The sequence below is a fragment of the Mustela nigripes genome, chromosome 17 (genome assembly GCF_022355385.1).
Source record: "Mustela nigripes isolate SB6536 chromosome 17, MUSNIG.SB6536, whole genome shotgun sequence".
Taxonomy (NCBI): Eukaryota; Metazoa; Chordata; class Mammalia; order Carnivora; family Mustelidae; genus Mustela; species Mustela nigripes.
In genome coordinates, this window is record NC_081573.1 from 55,502,825 (window position 1) to 55,522,966 (window position 20,142).

Here is a 20,142-nt window from a genome sequence, read left to right on the forward strand (position 1 = left end):
TGCGCCCGTCTCCAGCTCACCTCCGCCTCCCCCTTGCGCCCGGGCTCCAGTCCCACTGACCTCCTCCGGGGCTGCCCCATCGGCCAACCCTCTCTCGGTTCCGGATGGACGCCGGCACCCTTCCCACCCACCTACAAAATCCTACCCATCCTTCAGATTTCCAGACAGCAGGCCTCCCGCGGCTCCTCGGCCCAGCACCTTGGCCTTCCCCCAGAGCCCGCACGGCGGCGTGGGACTCGATGCCGAGCGCCCCCAAACCGCTCCCGCAGTCCCCATGGGGAAGGGGCTTCCTCTCTTCCCAGCACCTCGCTGTTCGCGCCACAGCACCAACCGGGACTTACACATCGAACGGGAAGGCCCAGAAGGGAGTGAGCCTCACACCCAGCCGGGCAGGCAGAGGGCGCCGGTGGAGCTCCCGACCCCCGAAAAGCCCCTCGACGAAGCAGCCTCTCTTCGCGCCCTCACCTCCGACCACCGCGGGGGACCCGCGGGGACCGCTGCGTGCCGGGCAGCCGCCGCCACGCTTGGCACTGGTGGGGGCCTCCGGCTGCGCGGCGCAGGAGCGGACGACCCGCCGTGCAGCTGTGGGGCCACCTGTGCCAGCGTCACACAGCGTGCAGCCCGCGGACCCGCGCACCCGCCAGGCCCGAGCTCCGCTCCCGGCCCGGGGCCTCCCCCTCCCTGCCCTCCCCGCGGCGCGCGCGCTTACGTGGCCCGGGCCCCGCGGTGCTCGTCGGGGACTGGGAATTCCACGGGACGCTCGGCCGACCCACGAGCCACGAGCCACGAGCCACGAGCCACGAGGGAGCGGGCCAACGACACCCCGCCTCCGGGGCACGGGATGGAACGAGAGGGCGAATTAACGGTCTTCCGGGCAGGACCGGAAGTGCTCCCTCGGAGGTAGGAAGTCCCGCCTCCTAGCGTACCTTCCGCGGGCGTCCTAGAGCGCCACCTCTTGGACGGAGGGGGAATGGGCGTGAAGCCGCTGCCTTGCGCAGTAGGAGTATAGTCCCGCGAATTCAAGTCTGCGTGCTCTTAAGGCCTGTCTGACGCGGGTTCAAATCCTATGTCTGCTCAACTTCCTGTTTCTCAGGCCTGTTCTTGGGTATTAAACTAATTCATTCAGCAAACACTGAGCACCAATATGAGCTAGGCACTGTATTAGTGAGTAAAAATCCAATTAATCGGCCTCCTATCTTATGAAGCAGGCTTTACAACGAGGGGTACAGGAACCGCTGGAGTGCAAGAGTCTCTCCCAATGGTCGAGCAAGTATAGCTCTAGGCATTGTTTCTCAAATTCTAGCTTTCATTGCATCACCTGCGTGGGGTGTAAAAGACTTTCTGGATGGGGTGGGACCTGTTGATCTGTGTTGCTAAATTCCCAGGTGATGCTGAGTGTGCTTGTCAGAAGTACACGCTTTTAGGAACAAATATGCAATCAAAAATTTACCATTATCTTAACCCAATAGCTCTCAAACTCGAGCATGCAACAGAATCCCATGGAGGGCTTTTTAAACTAGTTTGCTGGGACCCACTCCCAGAATTTCCTGTTCAGTAGGTCTGGGATGTGAATCAAGAATTTGCATTTCTAATGAGTTCCCAGGGAATACTGATGCTGCTGGTCCAGGCATCCCACTTTAAGAACTGTTATTTTTAAAAAATCGACTTCCAATTGCACAGCAAAAGAAACAGTTAACAAAACCAAAAGACAACTGACAGAATGGGAGAAGATATTTGCAAGCGACATATCAGATAAAGGGCTAGTATCCAAAATCTATAAAGAGCTTATCAAACTCAATACCCAAAGAATAATCCAATCAAGAAATGGGCAGAGGACATGAGCAGACATTTATGCAAAGAAGACACCCAGATGGCCAACAGACACATGGAAAAGTGCTCCACATCACTCAGCATCAGGGAAATACAAATCAAAACCACAATGAGATACCACCTTACACCAGTCAGAATGGCTAAAATTAACAAGTCAGGAAATGACAGATGCTGACGAGGATGCGGAGAAAGGGGAACACTCCTACACTGTTGGTGGGAATGCAAGCTGGAAAACAGCATGGAGGTTCCTCAAAAGTTGAAAATAGAGCTACCAGCAATTGCACTACTGGGTGTTTACTGTAAAGATACAAACTTAGTGATCCGAAGGGGCATGTACACCCAAATGTTCATAGCAGCAATGTCCACAATAGCCAAACTATGGAAAGAACCTAGATGTCCATCAACAGATGACTGGATAAAGAAGAGGTGGTATATATACACAATGGAATACTATGCAGCCATCAAAAGAAATGAAACCTTGCCATTTGCAACAACGTGGATGGAACTAGAGGGTATTATGCTGAGCAAAATAAGTCAATTGGAGAAAGACAATTCTCATATGATCTCCCTGATACGAGGAAGTGGAGATGCAACATGGGGGGTTAAGGGGATAGGAAAAGAATAAATGAAACAAGATGGGATTGGGAGGGAGAGAAACCATAAGAGACTCTTAATCTCACAAAACAAACTGAGGGTTGCCAGGGGGAAGGGGATAGGGAGGGAGAGGGTGGTTGGTTATGGACATTGGGGAGGGTGTGTGCTATGGTGAGTGCTGTGAACCTGGCGATTCACAGACCTGTACCCCTGGGGCTAATAATACATTATATGTTTATTTTAAAAATTTTTTAAAAATCGATTTCCAAATTCACGGCATCCTTCTGTATAGTTTTTAATCTGGGAGGTGTTTGAGATCACACACTTGCCTTTCCACACTGTGGAATACTGCCTGAGCTGGGTGCTGAATGAGCGGGAAATTCCAAAAAAGCAGAGTTCCTACAGGAGAGAGTCCCCATTAGACTGAGAAAAGTGGGTTCAATAAGAAGTAGTGATGGAAGGATGCAGAAGGGGGCCTTTTGGGAGCTGACAAGACTGCATTCATCTCAGTGCTGGTTATGTGGATGTGTTCAGGGTGTGAAAATTCACCAAATGATCTGTACACTTTTCTGTACATGAGGTATATTTCAGTAAAGCAGTTTTAAAAAAAAAAAATCTGATGCTTTATCACACTGAAACTTCCCAATGCACCTTCTCAGTTGTCTTACAATGTGGAAGTCACTCTATGAGGTCAGGAATTCTTCTGGGCTGGTCACTGCCATACCCCCCAAACACCTGGGAGAGTGGATGCTTGGTAAGTACTAGAGTTATTAGAAGGGAATTATTGGAATGAAATGAGATGGTTCTTCTGAGAAAATGCCAGCACTTTTATTTAAACTGAAAAAAATGAACTCATACTGTTTTTGATAGACACTAATTCTGTTTTAGCCAATTTGTTTGATTAGAAGGGTAGGCTTTGCCAATGAGGTCATTTGGAGAGTGTTTTTCATAAATGGAATAAGTGGAGCTTGCATCTCCATGGTTTTGGTGGAAACACATTGGAAAGATGATTGTAATACATAATAAACTAGAAATTGCTGCTTTTGTAACTATTTAAACTATTTAAACTAAAAACTCAGGGATGTATAGTTTTTCAAAATTGTTTTGAGGTTATATATACCAAAAAAATGAAAGCCATTTATATTAGCCATTTAGATTATTTTCAAAAAATGAAAAACATCTGCTGTAACAGATTTCCAAGAACCCAGTGGCCTAAGACAACGTAATATTGTGGGTGCTTGGGTGGCTCAGGTCACCATCTCAGGCTCTGCACACAGCGGGAAGTCTGCTTGAGACTCTCTCTCTCCCTCTACCCAACCCCCCCACTCTCTGTCTCTGAAATCAATACATCTTAAAAACAACAACAACAACAACAATGCAATACTGTACAGGTTTAGAGGTCAGAAGCCTGAAAATGGGTCTCACTGAGCTAAAACTGAGATTTTTAGCAGAGCTATGTTTCTTTTTGTAGGTTCCTCGGAGAATCTACCTTCTTGTCTTTTCTGTCTTCTGAAAGCTGCCTGCATTCCTTGACTCATAGCACCCCTCCACCTTCACAGCAGTTGAGGCTCAGGATGCCGGCTTTCTGATTCGGCCTTTGTCTCCCTCTTCCCTATTTAGGGACCCTGGCAATTGATTACCCTAAAGCAGTCTCCCTCTTTTTTTAAAGAAGATTTTACTTTTAAGTAATCTCTGCACCCAACGTGGGGCTTGAACTCACAACCCTGAGATCTTGAGTCACGTGCTGCACATACGGAGTCAGCCAGGTGCCCCCAGTCTTCCTATCCTAAACTCAGCTGATTAGAAACCTTAGTTCCTTTGATAACCATAACGCTCCTCTTGGCATATGATGTAACATGATCCTAGGCGGTGGGAACAAGGACACGGACATCTTTGGTGGACTGTTATTTTACCTATCGCCCCACTATTCTGTATCCCCCTTAGGATACAGAATATCCTCGCTTCTGCATTGTGAGGCCAATTCCATTTCTTCCCATCTTCTTTCCTTTCCCTAAACAAGCTCTTTTTCTTTTTTTTTAAATTGACATACACTTACCGTGCAGTAAACTGCACAAGTCTTAAGTGTCCAGCTTATCAAGTTTTTACATACATGTACCCCCCAATAACCACTACCCAGATCAAGACAGAGGACATTTCTGCCACTTGAGAATTCCCTGGTGCTACTTCCTAGTCAACACCCCCTTCAAGTGGTAACCATGACTCTTTTATCCTCATAGATTAAGTTTGCCAGCTCAAGGAATGTCTATCAACGTAATCATGGGGAAGATGCCCTCTTCAGCCTGGTTCCTTTCGCTCAAATGCCTGGGAGATTCACCCAGGTTTTGAATTTAGCAGTAGTTCCTTGCTGTGGGGCTACAGTCTCTGGTAGGACTCTTCCCCGCTTGTCCATGCAGTTGCCGGTGGGGGACGCTTCCGAGCTCAGTAAGGCTGTCCCTGTCTCTTCGTGGTGGTAAGCAGCTGCCGCTCCACTTCTGAGCACCTGCCGAGACGGCCCTCTGCCTGCGGAGGCCTGCTTCCACTCTCTGAGCTCTCCCCGAAACCAGAACGGTTCTTCCCGATGCCATTCCTCGAAACGTCTGAGAAGGTGACTGCACCCTGCCCCGCTCTTCCCCAGTCAGATATTCCTGGTCCCTCCACCCGCCTGCTCCGATCAGGCCCCGCTTCCTGGGGAGCGTCGTCAGACCCGAAGGCGGCGATCGCCGGCGACGGCGGCGGCGGCAGCAACAGCGACGAACCTCACGGACTGTGCATGGAGGAACGGGCCGAATTTTCCCCGGCGCCGGCTCCTGCAGGACTCCGTGAGAGCTGTGGCCCCCTGAGACCCTTGCGTACTGCATCGTAACAGGCCATAACGTGACCATCTTCACCCCTAACCTCCTCCTGTTCTTCCCCCTTCGTTCCTCGTCCCTCCTCTTCAAGAACTGCCGTTTTGTGGGGTTTCCTATAAAACAACTTAAAATGCCTGCTGAACCACCACCAAACCGGGCGGGGGGCTGCTAAACGGATAATGGGGGCTTCGGGGAGGCCTGCAGGGGACACTTCTTAGATGTAGATCCTGAAGGTGCTGTGGGGCCGCTTCGGTCGAGAGCACTCGCCTGGATCGGCCGCAGACGTTCCCCGCACGCCCTGCCGCCCCCCGCCCCAAGCTTAGCGGTTGGGGCTGGGCGGGTAGGATGGGCGCACTCTGGGGCGGCCCGGGGCGCGGACAAGGCAGCCAGACCCGCACCCCCAACCCCCTTCCCAGGTCTTCCTCTGCAGGACCACCAGCCCGGAGAACCCGGACGTGGGAGCGGCCGCCTTTCTCCCCAACCCACTTCCCCGCCTGAAACCCGCACCCCGGAAGTGGGGGTTAGCCAGGAGCCCGCCCACTCTGCGCTCCACCTCCCGGCAGCCGCTACTCAGGAAACTGGCCTTCCAATTGGCTGGACAGAGTGTCCAACCTAGCTCTGCAGGCTTTCATTGGCCAGCAGTGAAGGAGAGGCGGAGCTTGCCGTGCTCTGGCCGCTGAGCCACGTGCTCCTCGCGCAGAGCCGCGCGCACGGGCACGTGTAAAAGGGCGCAGGCATCGTGAGATTGGTCCCGCGGTCCTTTCTGGTCCCGGGTCCGGCCATGGCTTCGGCAACCAGCACCGCCTCAGGCTCCGAGGACGGGGGCCGCAGGAAGCCCCGTCTGGCGGCGTCGTTGCAAATCAACCCCAGGCCCAGACCCTGGCGGCCCACGGCCAGCCTGGGCCAAGATCCCTGGGAGCCCGCTGTCCCCCCCAACGCGGAGAACGACGAGGGGGGCGGGCAGCCTGAGGCCTCGGCAGCAGGGGACGGTGGGCCCGGGGAGGGGGCCGGACTCGGGGATCTGGGGGCAGCCCGGGCCCGGGAAGAGCTGGGGGGACAGATGGGGACGTCCCCGAGGGTCTCTGTCCCGCCCGCAGGGCCTGCCGGGGACCTCCCGACGGCGGCCAGGCAGCTGGGCCTGCCGCTCAAGGACCCGCCGCAGGGCCAGGCCGTGGCCTCGCTCGCGCAGTATGCAGCCAGCCTGGGCGTCTCCCTGATCTTCCGAGAGGACCAGACAGCAGGTGAGGCCCGGGGGCCTGGGACCGCGGGGCTCCCTGGGCTAACCTCGCATGAAGTCGGAGGGACCGTGAGCTGGGCCTGAGCTGGGAGCCGAGGCCGACCTGCTGGGAGCCGCCCGGTGCCATCGGACCGGAGAGGCCGCAGCAGGGGGAGGGATAGCCCCTCTGAAGCTTGGAGAGGTTAAGTACCCACCCCTTCAGCGCGGGGATGTTTTGAGGGCCAGTTATATGCAATTAGAGTTTCCATGCCCACACCGGAGCGACCCTAGTGAAGGCCAACTCCTGACCGATGGACCTCCCCAGCACGGTTTGGTAATGGCAGCAGCGCCAGGAGATGTGACCGCTAGCATGGCCTCTCCTCTTCCTCCGTGTGTCCCCCGACCTCTCACTCAGACACACACAGCTGTGGCCCAGGTCCCACATTCCCGTTCCCAACCTTAAAGCAGAGCATTCCCAGTTTCTAAGGAGATAAGAGACTCTGTCCAGCTTCGGGGCACCTTGATAAGATTGCCTAGTAGAACCCGAAATGAACAGCTCAAAAAAAGGGACTGTATTAAAAATGGACCTGGAACATGGTTTTTGTTTTTTTTTTTTTTTAATTTTGTTTTTGTTTTTTAAAGATTTTTATTTATGTATTTGACAGAGACAGAGATCACAGGTAGGCAGAAAGGCAGGCAGAGAGGGAGAGGGGGAAGCAGGCTCCCTGCTGAGCAGAGAGCCCGATGTGGGGACCCTGGGACCATGACCTGAGCCGAAAGCAGAGGCTTTAACCCACTGAGCCACCCAGGTGCCCAGACCTGGAACACGTTTTAATCAGGGACAGTAAGACAGCAGGCACGGAGAGGATTGTCATGGTGGAAGAATTAAGGACAGATCCCTAGGAACAGGTGGCACGGCTCACCACAGAGGGTCACAGGGGACAGAACCGGGATTGGCCGGGAGGCAGAAGGGCGGGTAGAGAACAATGCAGAGCCTTTGTTGGGGTTTCTGGGGAAGGAATGGTTGAGGCAGGCAGGTACGCTGGGTAAGCTTATGATTGTGTAAGACGAGGCATTGAGTAGTTTTGGTGTTAGGAGGGTGTCCCTACTTGCCCTGTACCTGCCTTGCGGTGATCTAGGATTGATGGTCTGGATTGGTTGGTTTCTTTTCCTATTTTAAGATTTATTATTATTATTTTTTCTATTTGAGAGTAAGCTTATGCACAAGCAGGGTGAGGGGTAGAGGGAGAGGGGAAGCAGACTGCCCCACTGAGCTCGGAGCCCAATGAAGGACTCCGTCACATGACCCAGAGACCGTGTCCTGAGCCAAACTCAAGAGCTGGACAGCCAACCAACAGAGCCACCTGGGTGCCCCTGGACTGGTTGGTTTCTAAACCAAAAGTGTGTTGGCGGGGCACCTGAGTGACTCAGTTGGTTGGACATCTGCTCTCAGCTCAGGTCATGATCCCAGGGTCCTGGGATGGAACTCTGCATAGGGCTCCCTGCTCAGCAGGGAGTCTGTTTCTCCCCTTCCCTCTGTCCCTCCCCCCAACTCTGGGATGAGCTGTTCTGTAGCTGCACGTGTCTCTAATCTTCTGTTACGTGACACAGTTCCTTGGCCCACCTTTGTGTGTAGGACACTGATGTTCTTGGAGAGTAAAGGCTGGTGGTTTTGTAGAAAGCCCCTCCACTTGGGTTTATTTCCGTGGGACTCGGTTCAGATTATGATTTGGGGCAGGAAGCGTGCTCAGTAACCTCGCATCCTTGGCTGCACCCCCCGGGAGGCCTGGGATCTGTCTGTCCTGCCACTGGCGGTTGTTAGCTAGGAGACCCTCGGGAGTGGGGGGCCGCCCCGCAGGGGTCTTCATGCTCCCCTCTGTGGTGAATCTGGCACCAGGGACTTCCCTGATGGTCCTGCACCTGCTCGTTGGCATTCGGGATGCCCTCGTAAAGGGAGTAAATCCTGGTGCTGGTGAGAAGTGCTGAGATGCTGGCTCCCTTCTCAAAGGGCAATCCTTTTGGGAGACACTTAGCAGTGAGTCCAGCGGAGAGCCACGAACCAAAATAGGCTCACACACTTTCACCGAGTAATCCCAGTTCCCGGGTTTTCTTCTGCTCCGTGTCATAGCCACACTAGACACGAGAGCATTTGGTCGATGAACCTTTCAACCAAGGAGAGTCACAGAGCCGTGTGTGCTGGGAGGGGTGGGTTCTCTGGACTCTGGCCATAGGCATCTTTGTTCCTGACGTCTTTGCCACGAGCCTTTTCACCTGGTAACTCACTGGCCATAAGGCAGTTTTGCCATGAAAGATTTAAAAAACGGATTGACAGTTTTGTGGGACAGTTTGGTTTCATCAAATTGGTTGCCAGTTGGGTTTCATTTGTCCACTGACACAGAATTCCCATTTTAATATTGTATGAGTCGCAGCCCTCCCGGAGGTCCATGCAGAGTCTGAAGCCCCGTTTCCCAGAGAATTCTGGACTGTCCACACAAGGGGGACAATTTGCCCGAGGTAATGACAGTGTCGATGCTCCCACAACACGGTGCTTTAGAGCTCTGTCCCAAATATGCAGTTCCGTATTCGGAAACTGATTCCTTTCTTAACAGAGAAAGAAATTTTAGTGAAAAAAGCAAAAGTGCACTGTCAAGCAAGGAGATGTGTAAGACCGTGTGTGAACCGAGAGGGTTTGTAGACCAGACCTCCGGTCCAGTCCATAAGATGAAGGTCCTTCGTTGTGCCGCATTACCACGAAGCCACACTACACGTTTTGATACGCTTTCAAGCATTTTGTATTTTGTGGTCATCATTTTAACTTTGTCATTTATTTCTCACGTGTCATTATGTCCTTTCTGATGAATATCCTTCTGGTTTCTTCTGATTTTCTTTTATGGCGAAATTGCCCCATGACCCACCATAGTTCGGCGGTGCAAGTAGGGGTGGGGTCAGGAGAAGCAGTCTGAGAGGGGCTGGGGCTCAGGGGGCCCCCTGACGGGGACAGAGTGCGGGGCGCTGCTTCAGGGCCCCTCTGTCCACAGACCCATGCCTTCCCTTCTCTGTGCACGCCGAGCTGGATGGGCTGCTCTGCCCCGCGGGCAATGCCGGCAGCAAGTCCGAGGCCAAGCAGCAGGCGGCGCTCTCTGCCCTCCACTACATCCAGAGTCAGCTGGGGAGCCCAGGTAAGCCAGAAAGGTGACCCAAGTGGGAGCGCGGGCAGGGTTGGGTTGTCGCAGAGACCATCTGGTCATCAGGACCTCGCCTACAGGGAGCTGGGGAGGGGGTGCTGTGAGCTGACTGCTGTCAACCCCGGGGGTTGCAGGGAGTGCTGGAGGGGCAGCCCAGCAATTTGGAGTTGCTGGAAGATGATTCCTCCCGCCATTCCCACCAAGGAAACTTCTTGGCTTCCAGGACAAAGGACAGGCAGGCAGGCCGGCCCTAGTATGCATGATAACCGATCCCCTTGTCTTTGTTCCAGAGTCTCCAAAGACCCCCAGCAAGCCTCCAGTCGCCCCTCTGAGTGTAGGTAGGTGGGCCCCTGTTGACCCAAGCCCTGGGGTGAAGGGAGGGGCACAGTCTACAGGGTCCCCACCTCCGCCCTCTCCCCACTGTGCAGAGAACATCCTGACCCATGAGCAGCGCTGTGCGGCCGTGGTCAGCGCTGGCTTTGACCGTCTGGTGGACCAGACCTCACCGTACAGGGCCTGTAAGGGGACCGTGGCTGCCATCATCTTGGAGAGAGGTAGGGCTTGCCCGGCCCCCACTTCGGGACCCCTCCCACGCCCCCCTCTACACCATGGACCCCTGGCCTTTTCCGGCATGGCTCTGCCCCCCTTCCCTTAACAGAGGTCCCAGGTGCCAGGGGCCACGCCAAGGAGATCTATGAGCTGGTGGCGCTGGGCACAGGCAGCAGTAGCTGTGCCCGTTGGCTAGACTTCTCCGGGCGGCAGCTCCACGATTGCCACGGGCTGGTCGTGGCCCGCAGGGCGCTGCTCAGGTGAGGGGTGGGCCGGCGGGGGGCACTTGGCTGCAGGCCCTGGCGGGCACACAGGACCCCGCAGCCCGAACCGCTCCTCCGCCTGCCCCCCCCACCCCCCAGGTTCTTGTTCCGCCAGCTCCTGTTGGTGACCCAGGGTGGCCCCAAGGGCAAGGAACGGTCGGTGCTGAGCCCCCAGCCTGGGTCTGGGCCTCCCTTTGCCCTCAAGCCCCGGATCTTCCTGCATCTCTATGTCAGCAACACCCCCCAGGGAGCTGCTCACGATGTCTAGTATGTGGGGGGCCCTGGTGGGACAGGCGGTGCGGGGGTGCCAGAGGAGCCGCCCTCATTCCGTGGGGGGCCCTGGTGGGACAGGTGGTATGGGGGTGCCAGAGGAGCCGCCCTCATTCTTGCGTCCTGGGCCTTTGCTCCCTCTGCCACCTCTGCAGCCTCCCACCGAGCTCCGAGGGCAGCCTCCTGCAGAGCCCGCCCTCCCGCCTGCAGGCGCACGTCCGTGGGGAGCTGAAGCCTGTGTGCTACGTGGCCCCCGCGCTCCGGGACACCCACGTAGGCTGCCTCTCGGCCAGTGACAAGCTGGCTCGCTGGGCTGTGCTGGGCCTGGGTGGTGCCCTCCTCGCCCACTTTCTGCCTCCTCTCTATGCCACCAGCCTGGTCCTGGGTGAGGGCCCTGTGGGGCTGGGGGGGAGGGTGGAAGGTGGCGTCTGCGGGGCGGTTATGGGACAGGGCGGTGGTAACTGAGACCTTTTCTTGTGCCCCTCTGCTCCCCGCCAGCCGACCCCTGCCATGACCCCCCAACCCTGAACAGGGCCATCCACACTCGGCCCAACCTAGACAGGGGGCCCTGCCTGCCAGCCCCCTACGCCCGTACCACGTTGCACCTATTTGCGGGGCCTGCTGTGGCCCCCTTGGATCCTACCCCCAACACCTGCCATGGCCTGAGCCTCAACTGGAGCCTGGGGGACACCGACGTCGAGGTCGTGGACGTGGCCACTGGGCGTGTGAAGGCCGAGTAAGAAAGGCCCGTGGGTGGCATGCTGGTGAGGGGCCGTGTCTCCCTGTCCACGGGTCAGAAGCCTGCATCGGGAGACCAGCTTGGGTTCTCATCCTAGCTCTGGGACCTGGGACCTGGGCTGGGGCTTCTGTCACCCACCCTCTGACACCCATGACCCCCCACCCCAACAAAACTGAACAGCGAGAAGGGAGATGGCGTGAGCAGCGTGGTGTGGTCTGTTAGCTCCGTCTCCAGGCTTCTCTCTCCATCTCCAGTGCCAGCCTCGGGCCCCCCTCCCGCCTCTGCAAGGCAGCCTTTCTCCGGGCCTTCCGCCAGGCTGCCAAAGCTCTCGGGATGTCCCACCTCCTGGCCTTGAAGACCTACGAGGCAGCCAAGGTCAGCGCCTTGCCTCCCCTCCAGCCCGCTCTGTCCTGCACCCCCAGCAAGCATGCGATCTCCACCTTCCTCCTGTCCTGTCCTAGGCCGGACCCTACCAGGATGCTCGCAGGCAGCTGTCCCTCCTCCTGGACCAGCAGGGCCTGGGGGCTTGGCCCTCGAAACCACTGGTGGGCAAATTCAGAGGCTGAAACCCATCTCCTGGGCCGAGCTGGATCCTGCGGAAGGAGGATCGCTTCTGGAGAGGGGTGGGGAGGCACGTGGGGGGATGGGAGATGCACAGGGTAAAGTTGGGGTTGCGGGGAGGGGCCTACGTGGTGGGGGTAGGGGCTGTTGCATATTCAGACTGAAATAAAGAGCAGTTTTTGGTGCTTCTGCATGTCTTTGGCTCTTAGTTGGGGGGGTGGGGACCTGCAGCCTTCTGTAGAAGGGTTCAGGAGTGGGGCAGCGCCATCTAGCCAGCAGAGTGGTGACCCACGGAGTCGGAGAGGATGGCAGGTTTTTCTAGGAAGGTAGCCCCAAAAAGTTCTTGGCAAAAAATAACTGTTCTGGGCACAGAGCTTTCTAGGGGAAAAAGCAAAATGTCTTATCACACAGATCCACTCATCTTTGGGGGAGGACCCAGGTGGCAGCCTCATTGGCCCTGGCTGGAAAATCCCTGGTGGACCAGTAGAGACTGTCTTTCTGGGAACCCTGAAACTGCAGTTAGATTATGTATTAAACCCTGGTTTGGGAACTCAGTCTAAACGACACCATTTGGGGAGTGTGCTTTTAAAAACAGAATTACTTTATTGTGTCACTGGCCACGCTGTGAGGGTGTGGCCCTCTGTGTCCTGGGGCTGGGCTGCACAGTGAGTGTGGGAGCATCCTTCTTGGGTGTGATGGGGGCTTTTACCCAAGGCAAAAGACAAATTATTACATTTCCTTACTTCTACAGCCCACAGACGCGTCCTTGGGACAGGCAGAGGGACATTCCTCTAGGGACTCAACTGCCTCAATGGTCATACTTTGCTAAGGGCAGAAGGCGATCCTAGCCCCACCCCCTCCCACCCAGGATCCTCTTAGTCTACTTTAACATATCAAAATGCCTTTAGAAATTTCTTTTATCTCTAAACCACTCTATCTCTATCTCTAAACCACTCTAAAATGACTGTTTTAAGGCACCAAGTGTGCAGTCCTTTGTTACTGCGGCCCTGGGGAGCGGACAGAGGGATCCCTACAGAGTGGGGTCCCCATCCTTCTGTGCCTCTCCAGCTGCTCCCTGGATAACTCAAGGGGCTGCTGGAGCCCGCCTGCCTCCCTGGGCGGCTAGTGCATAGCCTTCCTGGTCCTCCAGGGGGGCTGCTGTCCATCAGCAGGGCTGTCAGGCACTCTCAGGGTCTTGGGTGGGGAGACCACTCACACTTGCACAGGGACACACACTGCATATGTCTGCATGCCTGGGCACCCTGCCAGCCCGGGCGGTGTCCATGGAGCAGGAGCCCAGGGCCCACGGGTGGCTGAAATCCTGCCAGCCCCCCAGTCCCATGCCCTGCAGCCCAAGGCTCCCTGCACAATAGCACCCCCCACCACCGCATCTTAAGATTGAGAACTATGGACTGCTCCCCTAGGTGGGCCTTGGGAAGCTGGGTCAACGTTCAGGGGCAGGCCAGTGCTGATCTGGAGTCCTGGGAGGGTGCCCCCTCCGCCCAAGCCACCTCTGTGCCCCCAGGTGTGTGTGGCCTTGGCCAGCCACTTGAACATGAGTCGATTCGTCTAGAGAAATAATCAGAAGGCCTGCCTGGGTGGTCTGTTCTCCCGGAGCTGATGCAGGAAAGAGCGTTAAGGTTCGGAGCCCCATGGCCCAGAAAGAATTCTTGAGACGTCTTTGGTGCCAAAAAGTGGTTTTATTAAAGCCCGGGAACAGCGCCCGGGGGCAGAAAGAGCTGCCCCGGGGTCATGAGGACTGGCTCCTGATAGACTTCCACGTTGGGAGAGGGTTAGGGCTAGCTCAGTCTCAGGGAATTTTGGAAGCAAGGTTTCCAGGGCCTTGGGCTATTGATGGGAAAAGGCCATTTATTTATCACCGTCTAATAAAACCTGAGTCATGAGACCCTTCAGATGTATATCGGTGGGCTGTATGCTTGGGGGGTGATTGCCAACAATATCTGGGGGGGTAGTTCAGAGATAAAGGAAATTTCTAAAGGCATTTTGATAGGTTAAAGTAGACTTAGAGGATCCTGGGTGGGAGGGGGTGGGCCTAGGATCGCCTTCTGCCCTTAGCAAAGTATCAACGTGGAGGCAGTTGAGTCCCTAGAGGAAAGTCCCTCTGCCTGTCTCCAGGACTTGTCCTCGGGCTGTAGAAGTAAGGAAATGTAATGATGTGTGTCTTCTGCCTTGGTTTCCCCCATCACAGCTAGCACATCCTGCCCAGCTTCAGGCCTGCGCCTTCCCTCTGCTCGTCGGCGGGACCGGGCTCCCTCCTCTTCAGCCAAGGCCACTGCCAAGGACAGGGAAGGTGGAGGAGAGGGAGGCGGGGGTGAAGACACGCTGAGGGCTCCGGGCTCCGCTGCTGACTAGCCCCGTGGGCACCAGCGTGGCCCCATTTCACAGGGAAGGACGCTCCCCGAGGAGGAGCGTAACTTCTAGAAGAACACGTGGGTGGTCAGGGTGGAGCGGCGTTCCCGGCCCTTCCAGCCCTGGGGCTGCTCCTGCGGCTGCCGGATTTGCTCCCTTGGGGACCTTGGACAGAAGCTCCCGACAACTTTTAGAAAATGAGAACTGGACGGTGGGAGGGAGGTGGGAGAGAAGCGTTTGCGGCTGGGAGAAGGCGCTCCGGCCGCAGCACTGGGGGGACAGAAGGCAGGGAGAGAGCGGCTGGCGGGAGGGAGGGGGGGGGGGGGGGGGGGGGGGGGGGGGGAGAAAGGGAGGGGAGGGGGGGCAGGGTAAGTGGGAGGGAGAGGGGGAGCTGCCCCTGGGCAGGGGCTCAGGAATGCCCCGGTGGGAGACTGGCCGGGCAGATGGAGCATTGGGGGAGGGAAGTTTGAACCCAGAAGGAGGGTCTCCAAAGCCCACTCAGGGCTGCTGGGTTTTTGTTTTGTTTTAAGATTTTATTTATTTATTTGACAGAGTGAGAGAGATCACAAGCAGGCAGAGAGGCAGGCAGAGAGAGAGGGGGAAGCAGGCGTCCTGCTGAGCAGAGAGCCCGATGCGGGGCTCGATCCCAGGACCCTGAGATCATGACCTGAGCTGAAGGCAGAGGCTTAACCTACTGAGCCACCCAGGCACCCCAGGGCTGCTGGTCTTAATCTGAGTCAACAGCTGGGGAACGTCTGCTCCTGTATAGTTTCTCTGTAAGAAACTTCTCAAGCCCACTTTGAAATTATGATTTCTCTTGGTTGTTGTTGGGGTGTTTTTTTTTTTTTTCTTCTCCTCAGGGACAAGAGGACTGTTCAAACACCCAAACCTACTAATTAGCCCATTTATTGCATGTTGTTGTCCCTGGGAGATAATTTCAATTGATTTACTTTTTGTGCCGCAGCCCAAGAGCCGTTCCCAGACTGCGGTTGTCTGCGGCGAGATTTTGATACTCATTCATCACATAATCACTGGGTAAACAAGTTATTCACAGTGACATTAACTCTGCTGTGTTCTGCCAAGTAAGGAATATTTGTCCCCACCTTGCATAAATCTGCCTGTCCAATCCTTTCCTCCCAAGACCGTCCTCATTACACGAACCCGCTCAGTTCCTTTGACTCAGCTAATTTGTGCTGCAGGACAATGATGAAGACTGCTTTTGAAGAGGAGAGGCCCTTCAATGTCTTCTTGGCCGAATCCCCTGCGGGGCAGGCAGGCGGCTGTAGTTTTTGCCGGCACTGGCATATTTAAACTGCAAGGTGATGTCATCTAGCTGGGCAAGAGTCACAAGGCCGCCTCCTCCAGGAAGCCTGGGCCACCGCCTCCTCCCTTCCTGCTGCTCTGCGCTCCCCGGAAACCCTTCCTGAGCGCCCCCTTGCACCATGGGTATGGACTTCACCACGGAGCCCAAGGGCGGACCTGGAGGCCCAGGGGCTGCTCCACCCGCCCCCCCCAAGCCTTAGTATCCCCATCTGGCAAATGAGTTAGCCACAGACGTGTCTCCTGGGGGGTGGCAGTGGTGAATCGGGGAAGGGGGCTGAGCAGTGGTGTTCCTGGGTCCTGCCGGTCTTCAGGCAGTGGCCGTTGTCAGGCCTGTCTGCTCCCTGCTCCTGAAGCTGGCCCCTGGTCTCGCCATCTCCTTGCGGGGGTGGGGGGCGGTGTGGGGGTGGGGGCTCTCCCACAGAGAAGGTGCCTGAACGGGAAGTGAATGGATTATACAGGATGTCCTCTTTACAGGAGCTGGCTCCAGGGAGAGAATGGACACCCCGTTCTCAAATAGGGTCTTAGATGACATTTTGATATTTTTCCATTGTATTGCGGCCCTTTCCCCGCTGCCCTGCAGAGGGTGAATAAAAGCCAGAGAAACGTTAGTGAGAGCCGCCCCGTCCCCCAACCCGGTGGTGTGATGGCAGGTTAAAAACCCCACTTACGCCCTGAGATGCTGGGACACAGACAGCCACCCCCTTGGGCTTTCAGCAGAGCTCATTCTTCTCAGCAGAAAGGAGGTGACAGGTCCTCCGATGGCTGTCCCCTACCCTGACCTCAGGGGAGGGCAGCCTCCCCTCATAAGACTTGAGTCAGGTTTCCTGGCACCCCCTGTGCTCCCATGCCCAAGGGTCCAATCGTGGTTACAAGCCACGCCTCGCTGTAGGCGGGGGTGGCTGGGACCCAGGACTCTGGCGAGAGCATGAATAGAACCCCCTGCTCACCTGGTCGTCCCTGGGGCTGTGTGGAGGCCGGCCCACAGGTTGGGGAGGAGGGTGCTTGGAAGGGTGAGGGAAGGCCTCAGACTCTGGGAAGGAGGGGTTGTCCACGTTGGCTGCCGGGCCATTCCTGTAGGTAGAGGGGACCCGGGCCAGAGGAGGGCGGCTCTAAGATATGGGTCCAGGACTGAGCAACTGTTCTGGGGGCATCAGGAGTGAAAATATTTCATTGCCTAGCGTCGATACCGGTTGAGAAGACAGAGCTCTGGGTGACCAGGTTGGCATGGGTCTTTCCCCAGGGGATTGGCTGATGCACTTCGCATGCAAGCTCTTGCCCCCAGAGTGGTAGGTCACCAGAGCCAGCCAGCGTGGCTGGAGACACAAGCTCCCTTCCCTGCCAGGGCCAGCAGCCAGAGTCTGGGGTGGATGTCTGGCCTGACGATGCCTTTAGAAGCTTCTGCAGAGCACAGGGTCCAGGTGCAGGGCACAGGGTCCAGGGTGGACGAGGAGCCCTGCTGTTTCAGTGGGTTACTCGGAAGAAGCTCTTCTTTTGCTGGTACAATCGCCTGGTACAGGGGACCGCTGCTGCTGTCTCGTGGCCCCACCCCTCAGAGCAGAGCCAGCAAACTTTCTACAGAGAGCCAGAAAGTCACTATTTCCACCTTATGCTTGACTCTGCCGCCATAGCCTCCAAAGCACTGCAGACAAGGAACAGGCCAGGCTGTGTTTCAATAAAACTCTATTTACAAAAGCAAGAAGGGGGTGCCGATGTAGTTTATTGACCCCTGCCTTAGACCTTAGAATATTCGTCTGAATCTGCAGGGCCTGTAGAGTGAGGGGCAGGAGGGGAAGTAGCACACACTCCTTCCAACACATTCCTCTGACCAGAACCTTGGCCGTGGCTCCCTTACAGGCAGGGAAGCTGGAAACGTGGAAGAGGAACCAGATGACAGCAAGCCTCTGGCAGCCCCTGACCCAGGGCCCTCCCAGAAGGGAAAGGACAGCCTTAAGGTGCGTGTTGGCATGGTGGGTAACACTGGGACAGGCCCAGGAACCACAGACCTGGGTTTGAATGTCAGCTCTGCCCTTACTGTCTGCCTTGGGATAGTCACCTAACTTCCCTGTGCCTTGGTTGCTTTGTCTGTAAAATGGGGACATTAGCACCTTCTTCAGAGGGAGTTATGAGCGTCCAGCGGTGCATGAAGTGATGGGGCCGAAAGTGGCTTGCAGCCAACACCCCCCAGAGCTGCGATTGTCCCGAATGATGCGGTTGCTGCCCAGCACCTCCTGTCTCTTTTGGAAGGGTGCCCTGGTTTTCTTCTGGGAAAACTCACCCTCCGCATTCTCAGCCATGTGGCTTGGGTGGGACTATCTTGGGTGAGCCTATCTTCTGCTCCAGGGTGAACCCCAACTCACATAAACCAATCAGCATAGCCACAGTGGTTGTTTCAGGAGTGCAGCCATAAGGGGCTCAGCCAGGAAGACTCAATGAAACCACATGCTTGGGATTCTGGGGAGCAAAAGTCTTTTCTCTCCCATGGGTTTGGGGAACTGAGGGTGTGAGGCTTGGAGGTTGGGCAGCCACCTTGTGGCCATGAGGCGAGCCTGGGGGTAAAAGTGACACACCCAGAGAGGCAGAGGGAGGATGCAGAGAATCTGAGCTTGTTTGATCCTCATGACAGAGGTTGAACACCTGGAACAAACCATACCTGACTCCATCTAGATTTTCAGTTTCAGAGCCAGTAACTAGACTTCCTTGTTAAAGGAAGTCTGAGTAGGGTTTACTATATTTGGAAGTGAAACATTCCTAACTGATTTTTTTTTTAAGATGATAGAGAGCAAGAGAGAGTGCACAAGAGTGAGGGCGATGGGGACAGGCAGAGGGAGAGGGAGGGAAAGAATCCCAAGTAGACCTCACGCCCAGCATGGAGCCCAACACGGGGCTTGATCTCATAACCCTGAGATCATGACCTGAGCTGAAGTCACGAGCCGGACGTTTCGCCACTTGAGCCACCAGGCGCCTGTCCTAACTGTATTTATGGGTGTTCCCTAGGAAGCGCTCCAGCGTGCCCGTGGGGATCCTGGAACGGGAGTCTGAATGAGAGGGAGATTGACCTCCATACAATAAGTGCTTGGTGTTTTCCTGGGTCCAGCGTCGCCCAGAGAACTGGAGTATGGATGGGCTTGATTTCCAGTCACCTGTGGTCTTGACCCCACACCCTGCACGGGCTGCCATCCCTTCTCTGGCTCACTCCTCTCTCTCTCCAGCCGGTGTTTGTCAGGATCGTGCCCCAAATAAACCATCGGCATGTAAATCCCAGAGTCAGGGTTTGCTTCTGGGAGAACCGAGGCAGACCTCCTCAGAATTTGCCCCCATTTGGCGCCCACGGGCCCCCACATCACTGGTGTCAGGACACTGCCCTCTTCCTTCCCAGGACTTACCAGAAGCTGCATTTGTCCCGTTCATTTCCTTCTGGACTCTGACTTCCTACCTCCTGCCTTCCCCCGACTCAGGACCACACCAGCACCTGTTGTGCTAACCTCCCTCTCCGATGTTCTCGAACAACACTGGGGACATGGCAGACATGTAAGAAACACTGCCCCAGAACCCCCAGAACAACAAGAGGTTGTCCTTCCCAACCTCTCAATGGTCTTGGCAGTGACCCCTGACCCCTGCCACCCTTCACCCAGGGGCTCCGGGACTAGACCCGCCCCAATACAGCAGAGAGGCCACAACATCACACTGTAACATTGTTTAATGTTTCTCTCGCAGTTGCAGGGGACCAAGGAGCCCCGAAGCCTGGTTAGGAAGGAGCCAGGTGACACTGCTGAGCTTCTCAGAGGATCTGATTTTAAGCTGGTCACTGACCAAGTACAGTGGAAGCCTCTGGAACAGCAAGATAGGCTAATTTTAGCGTGAGGCACCCAGATTCATTCTGTTCCCAGTCGCCCTTGGTTTTGTCCTGCTTAGAGCAAAGGTGAGTTATGAAAGTCATGTCACATTTTTCTTGCGTTGTTGGGAGCGGGGCTGGGTGAGGACAGCCTTAGCCGGGGGCCCTGGGATGACCAGGGAGCCACAGGGCTCTCGAGGACAGCCCTTTGTTTTATTTTGAACTGACATTCTGTTCCTGAGGTGCCCCTTGGCTTGATGTCAAATGCTGGATAGGGGTGCCGGCCCAGGACCAGGGGGGCACAGAGCTGAGGGCACCGGGCCGCCAGCCCTGACTTTGCCGACTGAGGCTGTGTGACTTGCCACATCGCATCCCTTCCCTGAGCCCTCACGTCCACACGGGGCAGGTTCTTTGGCTCTGAGAATCCACGGGCCTTTCTATTAAAAAGGAAGGGTTCGATTTGTCCAAAATTTTGGGATCAGAAACCTCACAGAAGGTTGTGGAAGCAGTCCAGACTATGGGAGACTCAGGAGGTCAGCTGCAGCAATGCCTTCTCCAGCC

At 55.9% G+C, this 20,142-nt stretch overlaps 2 protein-coding genes and 1 long non-coding RNA gene across 5 annotated transcripts in view; 2 read left to right on the top strand and 1 right to left on the bottom strand.

Annotated features, from left to right (window-relative positions):
* Positions 1 to 875, bottom strand: part of TAF1C (TATA-box binding protein associated factor, RNA polymerase I subunit C) — a 9,717-nt gene extending 8,842 nt beyond the window's left edge. For all 3 annotated transcript variants that reach the window (XM_059383510.1, XM_059383509.1, XM_059383508.1), the window contains exon 1: positions 710 to 875. The gene's annotated coding sequence lies outside the window, so the exon portion shown is untranslated. The remainder of the gene's footprint in view (positions 1 to 709) is intronic.
* Positions 876 to 6,054: 5,179 nt separating this feature from the next.
* Positions 6,055 to 12,073, top strand: ADAD2 (adenosine deaminase domain containing 2). Its single transcript, XM_059382238.1, has 10 exons — positions 6,055 to 6,514; positions 9,528 to 9,668; positions 9,965 to 10,012; positions 10,103 to 10,228; positions 10,333 to 10,483; positions 10,586 to 10,753; positions 10,912 to 11,141; positions 11,255 to 11,492; positions 11,750 to 11,870; positions 11,957 to 12,073. Exons 1-10 carry the CDS (start codon positions 6,055 to 6,057, stop codon positions 12,059 to 12,061), a joined length of 1,788 nt encoding a protein of 595 aa, XP_059238221.1. The 3' UTR covers positions 12,062 to 12,073.
* A 3,723-nt stretch (positions 12,074 to 15,796) lies between these two features.
* Positions 15,797 to 19,196, top strand: LOC132005951 (uncharacterized). The gene is made up of 3 exons (XR_009400937.1): positions 15,797 to 15,872; positions 17,604 to 17,701; positions 19,126 to 19,196. It is a non-coding gene; the product is annotated as an uncharacterized LOC132005951 (long non-coding RNA).
* The last annotated feature ends 946 nt before the right edge of the window (positions 19,197 to 20,142 follow it).